This window comes from Mus caroli, chromosome 4, assembly GCF_900094665.2.
Source record: "Mus caroli chromosome 4, CAROLI_EIJ_v1.1, whole genome shotgun sequence".
NCBI lineage: Eukaryota > Metazoa > Chordata > Mammalia > Rodentia > Muridae > Mus > Mus caroli.
The window spans coordinates 144,055,824-144,064,834 of NC_034573.1; the positions used below are offsets into that span (position 1 = coordinate 144,055,824).

The 9,011-nt window shown below is 54.0% G+C and overlaps 2 protein-coding genes across 3 annotated transcripts in view; one reads left to right on the top strand and one right to left on the bottom strand.

The window, feature by feature from the left end:
- The window catches only part of Wrap73 (WD repeat containing, antisense to TP73), a 30,608-nt gene that overhangs the window by 11,478 nt on the left and 10,119 nt on the right, over positions 1–9,011 (top strand). The window contains exons 9-12 of one of the 2 annotated variants that reach the window (XM_021159555.1): positions 404–509; positions 1,123–1,248; positions 1,988–2,179; positions 2,419–2,708. In XM_021159555.1, coding sequence (XP_021015214.1) covers positions 404–509; positions 1,123–1,248; positions 1,988–2,179; positions 2,419–2,567 — 573 coding nt within the window. In that variant the 3' untranslated portion in view covers positions 2,568–2,708. Of the gene's footprint in view, positions 1–403; positions 510–1,122; positions 1,249–1,987; positions 2,180–2,418; positions 2,709–9,011 lie in introns of those variants that run through there. The other variant, XM_021159556.1, reaches the window with a different exon arrangement.
- Positions 3,390–6,509, bottom strand: Tprg1l (tumor protein p63 regulated 1 like). The gene is made up of 4 exons (XM_021159557.2): positions 6,182–6,509; positions 5,922–6,098; positions 5,149–5,302; positions 3,390–4,485 (listed from the first exon to the last, which is right to left on the bottom strand). The coding sequence occupies exons 1-4, from the start codon at positions 6,454–6,456 to the stop codon at positions 4,291–4,293; spliced, it is 801 nt and encodes a 266-aa protein (XP_021015216.1). The 5' UTR covers positions 6,457–6,509; the 3' UTR covers positions 3,390–4,290.

A 9,011-nucleotide genomic window follows, 5' to 3' on the forward strand; every position in this document is an offset into this window, starting at 1 on the left:
GACAGGTGAGGTCCCAATGTGGCCTTCAAAGTCATGCTCCCAGTGGCCTGGGCCTGTAAGGTCCATGCTAGCACCAAGTCTGTCAGGCCTGACCGTTTGCTACTCCACAGGCTCACTGCCACCACTGTCCTCTCCTGGCCTACTTTTCTCCATTACACTGACAGTGCACACACAGGCCACTGCCGCATCGCTGTGACATAGTTCACCATGTAAACATAGCCATGTGCTCAGAGCCTGTCTCTAAAGGACAGCCTGGCCAGCAGCACTGAGGTGGCAGCTGCAAAGGGTCAGACTTGGCTGCTGCCTCTTCCCAGGAACCTCCGTATAGGGCACATAGATAGGTTGGGCCACCTTCCACTGGCTCTCGTCACAGACTGGCTAGCAGCCACATCATGTTTTTCAGGTTGTGTATAAGGAAGCTGAGAAGATCCCACTGCTGGGGTTGGGCCACCTGTCCTTCCCACCGCCCCGAGCAATGGCTGGTGCCCTCTCTACCTCAGAGAGCAAATGTAAGCAGCAGGGCTGTGTCTTCCATGGGAGAAAGCTTGTTTTTTCTCTCTTAAATGAGAATCCTCTGTCCACGTGAATCTCAGAGGCTGCTTGTTTTGGGTGGGGAAGATTTTAAGATGGGGGTCTCAATCCTGCAGTGTAGAGATCGCAGGTGTTCTGTGAAGCCTGCCTTCCCTCCCTGCTCTGTAATCCCTGAAGGAGTGAGGGACTGTGCAGCACCTGCTTGGAGGGTGGGAGGCAGCCAGGCTGCAGGTTGCTCATGCTGGCTTGTGCTTACTTAATCATCATCTTCTGTTGGGTGATCGTTCTTTGATTCCCAGCTGGGAAGGGGTAGCCATCTGTGCCCCGAGACGCTGGGAATGGATGGACAGAACTGCCACATGTCCAAGTAGTGGGGACTAGCTCAGAAAGCAGGCCTGAGCAGGGCTGTATCCTTCCTGCACTAGAACTTCAGACTGCACTGGAAATGTTGTCCCCAGGGAACCTATGAACACGACTCTTACCACAGCTGTCCTTTTAATCCCTCCGTGCTTCTCTGCAGTGTGTTTCCTTCCCCCTCTTTGCCCTCTCCCCTTAACCAGTGCCCTGAGCCTGTCCCCCGTCGTGTTGCAGATGAGATCGCCTCGGGACCAGTTTCCTTGCAGACTCTGAAGCCAGTAGCTGACAGAGCGAACCCGAGGATGGGTGTAGGGATGCTGGCTTTCAGCTCTGACAGCTACTTCCTGGCATCAAGAAATGGTCAGTGCCACACTCATTCGTAGGCAGGGTCAGCTGCTCGCGGCCCTTTGAGGCGGAGAGTAGAGATGAATGGAGATGCAAAGCTCGGGGCAGCTGTGTGCTGCTCTCCCTGGTTCCTGCAGAAATGGGCCTTCTGCACAGCAGCTGCTTTCTGCACAGCAGCCCCTTGCCCATGGCCTGGCCGCCTGGCTGCTCCCTCCTGCACTCCTCACTGTGCAAGAACAGGGGTCCGCGCTTACCTCTGGTTTTGTTTGCATTTGGGGGGGTGTGCCTCTTTGTTTTTAATAGTTTATCTTCTTTACTTTGTATCTTGACCACAGCCTCCCTCCTTCCTTACCTCCCAGTCCCACCCATACAAATCCTTCCCTCATTGCCCTGTCCCCTCCTCCTCAGAGGAGGAGCCCCCTCACCCCCACCCTGGGGCAGGACTAGGCACACTTCTCCCACTGAGGCCCAACTAGGCAGTCCAGGTAGGGGAAAGGGATCCAGAGGCAGGGGCTGGACCTAGGCCTCCTACACACTGTAGGAAATATACAGTTGGTCTTCATGTGGGCCCCCTAACAAGTGAAGTGTGGGGCTGTCTTGTTTGCATTTTGTACATCTCCAGATATAAAAACCACAGGAAAAAGAGGTGTGGCTTTGGGAGGCCATGTCTTTGTTCTGGGTGCTGGTCCCTGAGAACAGCCAGAGTGCCGGCAGTGCCAGCACTGACATGTGTCCTATCTCTGCTTCCTTGCAGACAATATCCCCAATGCTGTCTGGATCTGGGACATTCAAAAGCTGAAGCTGTTTGTGGTACTAGAGCATATGTCTCCAGTGCGCTCATTTCAGTGGGACCCACAGCAGCCAAGGCTGGCCATCTGCACAGGAGGAAGCAAGGTGTACCTGTGGTCCCCAGCAGGCTGTGTGTCTGTGCAGGTACCTGGGGAAGGTAAGCATAAGCCAGCACATGCTGGCCTCAGAAAGGCTGACCTGCTTAAACCTATTGCCATGTATCATGCATGAGAAAGATGCCCTTCTACATCTTGTAGGACCTTGCCCAGAGTGTGTGCCTGACAGGAACCAGCTGTCCTTAAGGTTTACTGGCTTTGTCTTCAGCCCTGGGGTAACCAGACTCCTCACTCACCCTCAGGCCCTGGTCTCTAACCCTCTGGCCGCCTGTCTCTCTAGGTGACTTTCCAGTGCTCGGACTGTGCTGGCACTTAAGTGGGGATTCCTTGGCCCTCCTTAGTAAGGATCACTTCTGTCTCTGCTTCCTGGAGACCAAGGAGAGGGTTGGCACAGCCTATGAACAGCGGGACGGCATGCCTAGGACCTGAGTGGAAACCAAGGCAGCAGATTGCTGATTCCAACGTGAGCTAACAGCTGCACAGGTTCTCCAGATGGGATGGGCTGTTCTGCCCAGTTTTCTGTAAATATGTATAAAGTTATGTAAAGTAGGTATTTGCTAATCCATTGAACAGTGGTGGTTGTTTTCTTCAAGGCCTTAGCTCACAGATCCAAGGTCTTGGGAGGATAAAGAATCCTGAAGTAACGACCCAAACCTGCTTTATGACCTTGCAGACTCTGAAGCCAGTAGCTGACAGAGCGAACCCGAGGATGGGTGTAGGGATGCTGGCTTTCAGCTCTGACAGCTACTTCCTGACATCAAGAAATGTTCAGTGCCCCACTCATTCGTAGGCAGGGTCAGCATTCCCTGAGCGGTTTTCAGTCAGTGTGCTTTGGAACAAGGTGGACTAATGTCACACTGGCCAGCCCTCCTGCAGCTGGATGTACTCAGAAGTGCTGCAAGGGCCCCACACCTGTGCCTGTCCCCATGTGAGCTGTAAATCTCACAACAGTTGGGCAGGTCTCTGGCCTTACAAGTGAATTCTGCAGAGAGGCCTGGGTCACTGCCTGGTAGAGTGGAAGTGCTCAGTCCACCCAAACCTCTCTATTTCTACTAAGTGCCTTGAAAGCAGACAGACCAGCATGTCCGTACTGGTGACCAGGGTTCCCACCAGGACTGCACACTTGTGTATCTAAGTTTCTGTAAAGAGGACCGTGCTCACTAGGATCCTCAGTCAGTCAGACCTCAGTCCTCAAGACAGTCTTTGGCACTCCTGATTCTGTGACAATAACTTCAAAAAGGAGCAACTCCATTTGGTTTAAATGTCTTTACTAGGACAAAGCACAGGCTGAAAACAGGTGCATCTGAGGTCACCTTTCCTCTTGGATAGGCCATGGCATTCGGGTCACATCCATGCCAGTTAACTAAAGCAAGAGGTATAGAGTGACAGGCCAGCATCTACAGTGCACTGGCAAGGCTAGAACGACAGCGGCAAGCTGTGTGTGGCTGGCGTGTCAAAGCTCAGCAGTGCTCAGTGAGCTCCAGGATGCTCGTCTGTTTATAGGCATGCACTTTTAAAACCCAACTATTCAGTCCCTTTTAAACAGAGACAGGATGATAGAAACCCACCACCATGACTTCCAGAAGGGGCTAGCTTATGTTATGAGAGTAACATTTTGGGCCTAGGAAAACTGCTGTATTAACACAACCTGGATTAATTTATAAAGTGTGATTCTAAGTCAGACATATTCACAGAAAGGCAGGTTCACTAGGAGCTGCCAGGCAGACTGTCTTTCTTAGTGACTGTCTGCTGGCTGCTACTGTATTTAGCTTTTTTTAAAAACGGGCTGAATTTTAAAATACAGCACTTGAGGGTTAATATATAGGGAGAGTTAAATATGTGCATGTGCAGAAGCCGCTCACTGCACTCAGCTGTATGCAACAGTCTACACAGCACAAGTGGGTGGACATTGTGCTCGGCATGCTGGAGGGAGAACGTGGCGTTACAGAAGGAACACAGTGGTATGGGGGCAGCTGAATCTGCCTTTGTAAGATCGTGTTGCCAAGATGTCCAATATCCAACTAAATATACATAATCCACTTGACTATTCTAATCAGACACATAAGGGACATGACCTCCTTCCCTCCAGCCAGTGGGTGGCATGAGGTGGCACAGGGAGTCCCCACCACTTTGGTTCCCAGGACGCAGCTATCTAGAAGCCTATCTTGCCCCTGGTCATGGAGTAGCCCAGCTTGGCTTCGTTGTTGATGAAGGACATGAGCCCCACGTAGGTCTCGATGAGGAGGGGGCGCTCCAGCACCAGCACGGTATTCGCCTGCCCTGGCAGTGGGCTCTCCTTCTGGGCCTTCTTGACAGCTTGGATCAGGAGAGCCTTGAAGCTTTCCAACTTTGAAGAGAATAAACATGGAGCCTTAACCTCATGCCAAGAGAGCAGTACTGGGAAACTAGGATTCTGAGTTCAAATCCTCCCAAATACCACATAGTGATGACATCACCGATGATAGGTTGGTCCCTACAAGCTGTGTCATCAGGTGGTTCATCATGAAGGAACCTGCCTTACGTCCAACCTAGAGCGTACCAGTCTATCTCTAAAGATACAGTCAGGAGATTCGGCGGCCTGAGACAAGGTACTGCCAGTCCAATAGGCGGAAAATCTTTTTTACAGACGCACATGCTCTGGAGTGCACCTCACTAAGCACGTGATGCTGTAATTGCACACACTGCCTGCACTGGTGTGCTGTGCACTGACTGACAGGTAGCATCACAGATGGAGGAATTCATGAGGACTATGATGTCACCAAGTGACAGGGCTTTCTCAGCCCTACTCTAACTGTGCAGAATGCTCAGCGCTCCCTTAGCACCTCTCCTGGGAACTTCCAGAGTATCTGTGTCACCAGCAGCACCTGCCAAGCCCGCCAGTACTGTGGGCTTTTCCCATGCTCGCTCATGCAATGGGATGGTGACTCTGTTCTTAAGCAGCACCATCTAACTTCCTACTGTGGAACTGCACTTCCAGGGTTCACACTGACAGTGGCCTTAGTCTGCTTACGTGGCACAGAGACGCTGTCTTCTCGTCCATGCCAGCCATTGGGTGTTCTATGAAGGTGGCATAGGGCATGTTTGTAGACCAGGGGTTCCATCTGTTGATGAAGGAAGGGCGGCTCTGCTTGTCCCACTGAATGCGAACCCCAAAGCCTTCTCGCCTGATGGGGGAGGGGGAGAAAGCCTTGCTTACCACAGGATACAACATTGCATTCCGTATCAGGGATGGCGGGGAACCTGTGACCTGGTGTAACAATGGCCTCCAAAGTGTAACAAGTTAACGAGCCTCCTTTGCCGCCTATGAAACAGGCACACAGTCCAACCTGGCCAAATTGTGGCCGTGTTTGTTCTTAATGTTATTGAATGATGCTTAAGTTAGTAGCCATTAGCTTCCTAGAGTCCCTAGTCAAATAATTCTTTTATAGCAAGCCAACCAGTCCCTGAAGGCTGTTAGGTGTTTTGCGATGTATCGAATTTTTAGTAATACTGAGCACATGCCCTGTTAAAACTCCCAGACTCCCTACATAGCTTATGACAGTGGGCTCTGATTCCATGTATCTTAACGGTATTTAAATGAATGGGTTTTAGTGGGGACAGAGTGGCCGACTGTGCCAGCATCCCTTTCAAGGAGGTACTGAGCCACCCGGAAATCACCAGCCTCTACTTAAAGGTCCTTTCCACTGGTCCTTCAAGATGAGACCTTTACCTCACAAGAGAGTGGGTCAATACCACTTACAGGATCCGCTGGGGCCCTGCCGTGTAGTGCGCTGGTGCACCTACTTGTTGAGCGACTTCGGAGGAAACTGGAATTCTCCACAGGAGATGGTGTCTACCGCGCTGAGCGCCACCCTGACCACCTGCTGGCACTGAAGGCTGATGAAGTCATATTTGCAGATGAGCAGCGACTGGTCGGTGACCAGCACCAGCCGCTCCTTCTCGTTGTTCCAGTGGTCCACCCTGGAGAGGAGAGGGGCCGCCCATCACCAAGGGCCCCGCCCGCCCCCGCCCGGTGTCCCCGCGGCCCCTTCGCGCCGGCTTACTCGGTCAGCAGCCACACCCCCTGGATCTCGCCGTCCTCCACGGGCCGTACCACGGCGCGGATCTCCTCCACCGCCTGCTCGATGGTCCCGGGCCGGAACACGAAGTACTCCTTGACGCGGGCGCGGCGTGTAGGGTCGTGGACGTTCAGCGGCCACAACGTCTGGCGCAGCGGCGTGCCCGCCCCAGGCCGGCCCACACCCGCGTCCTCGCCGGCCGCCAGCACCGCCGTGGGGCTCGTGCCAGCCGAGTCCACCGTGTCCCGCAGCTGCAGCATCGCGCCGCCACCGGCAGCCTCCACCGACGGCCGCCGCCCGGGCGTCCGCCAGGCCGCGCCCCGCCCTCCCTCGTTCGCCTTGTGATTGGTTGAGTCCTGCAGAGCCCGCCTTCCGGGCCCGCCTCCAGCCCGTCGACTGCGTCTCGCGATTGGCTTTTCCCTAAGCTGTCTTCTGCGATTGGTTCTAACGTGCTGCCGTTCATGATACGGCGTCCCCTCCCGGGCCGGAAGCTGCCGCCACGCGCGGAGCCACTTCCTGTTTACAGGAAGGGCGAGGAAAAAAATGCGGGTCGCGGGTTTCTGGCTGAGAACCGGGAAAGGGACGCCATGGACTCGCGCGGAAGGTGGCACTTGTGGGGCTCGTGCATAGGGCGTTGCCCCGACAGTGTGTCCTCGCTTGGCTCCGTGCCCTTCACCTTCGGGGTTACGGTGCGCTTCGGGCGGAGGTGTGCGGCGTACTTAGGAGGTGTGCATGCCTGGGGAGTGTGAAAGTGTGGGCATGGGTGTGTGCGCGTCTGAGGATTGTGGGCACTGTGTCGGGGCACCTCAGATAGAGGCTTCTCAGGAGTATGCTGCACTCCTTGGGCGTGGTCACCTTGGGGGTGTGGGTTTATAGGGTGTGTGCACACTGGAGATAGGAGTGTGTGCAGGTCAGAGGTGGATGTCAGACGGTTCTTCATATTGGGCATGATATGCACAAGTAAGCTACCATGACACCGAAGAGTGCTGCTATGTGTCTGTGGGGGGGCGGGGGGGGTTGGAAGGAAACGCCGTTGGATGCTCTTGGGCCCTGCAGCTCCTCCCTGGGACAGAAGCCTCTCTTAGCCCACTTCCTCCATCCCAGCAGGTTCACAGTGGGATAATGGCTCCCTTTAAGTGGATGCTGTCTGTAAATGAGTTGGTATCGGTCACATCCCCTGGCATTCTCTTGGCCCAGGGCACTCCAGGTGTCCAGATGCTGAACACAGTCCTGGACTCAGCTTTCCTTCTAGGAGCCCAGCTGACCCCATTGCACTGTCTTCAAATCCTAGTCCAAGTGGTCACTTCTAGTTTCCCTGTTCCCGTCAAGTTCCCTCTTACCCCACCCACCTCCTATCTCCACCCCCAAAGCCTTTTGCCTCCCTCCAGTATACTGCATTCAATTATGGATTCCTGGTTCAAAACACCTCCCTGGGCAGGACTTGCAGTCCACCAGGGATCTGTGTGTGTTGCCTTCTCTACTTTGTTACAGTTCTGTCTGCACCTGTCTTACTGCTCCGTGTGTATCTGTGTGCACAGGTGTATGTGGAAGCTGTATTCAGGAAGGTTTGTGCTTCTAGCCCCTTGCTTATGACAGGCACATTGGGCCCTCTAACCTTGGCAGAGTTCCTCCCCCCTGCTGTACACACTAGGGTCCAAGAAACAGATTTAGGGTGGTTCTGAGTACCTGCAGCCACACAGCACCAACGAACACCATCCCTCCAGAATCTGGAGGGAAGCTCATTAACACTCAGGAAGCCGCTGAAATTGACCAGATGCAAAGCCCAGTCCCTCACAGCGGTAGATAAGTAGTGAGAACTGCTGAAGGGGAGACACCTACCACCTGGCTGCCACAAGCCACTCTGAAGGCTCCAGGATCCAGCTTTTGGGGTCCACTGGGCTTTTGGTGACACAACAGCCCATGAGTTGCCCTGGCTCCAAGTAACCCCTGACCCCAACAAAGCCACTGTTTCACCAACTTGGTATTCTCACCAAGGTCTGCTAGCAGACGAGTAGATACATCTTCGCAGGACTAGCTAGAACTTTTGCCTATGCTCTAGCTCCACCTTAGCCCTGGGCCTTGGGCTCCTGGTTGGTTGGAGAGGAGGGAGCCAAGCTACCCCTGCCTCCACATGTTTGCAGCTACAGTGAACACTGCTCTCTAATGTCAGGAGGAGCTGAGGGGCAGCTGCCAAACCTGTGGTATACAAGGCCCTCATGATCCCAAAGGTCACACAGTAGACTAGGGGCAGGAAGGGAACCATGAGTGTTTGAGTGGATGAGAACCCAGAGGACCCAAGGTTGTGGGATTAGGGTTAGGCAGCCGTAGCCAAGTCTACAGGGAAGGGGCTAGCAGAGCCTCAGCCACTCACAAACCAATTCCAACGTTCCTGCTAGAGAGACAACAGTGAGCTCAGGCTTGCAGGACCGTCCTGACCCAGAGGCAAGGGCTACGGTTGGCCTTGGAGGGAAGAAGGGACATCCAAAGACCCTGCCCTGGGGTTCTGGGAGGAGCTAGAGGCTGGTAAAGATGGTTTGGAATAACAGGGGTAAGCAAAGGGGGTAAGCAAAGGATGGGAGTGCTTATTAGGGCAGTGTGGAGGCTGGGGAGTGGGTCATGGTGGCTGCAGACAAGGGATACAAGCACTAATACACACACACACACACACAGGCCTCTGGGTCAGAGGAGAAAGCCATGCGAAATGTCCCTGAGTTCCTGCTCCCATGGGGGTGCCAGCAGTGTGCCTGGGTTGGTGGAGCTAATGGACTGCTATGACGGTGTGGCCCAAAGTCTTTTCTTTTTTTTTTTTTAATTA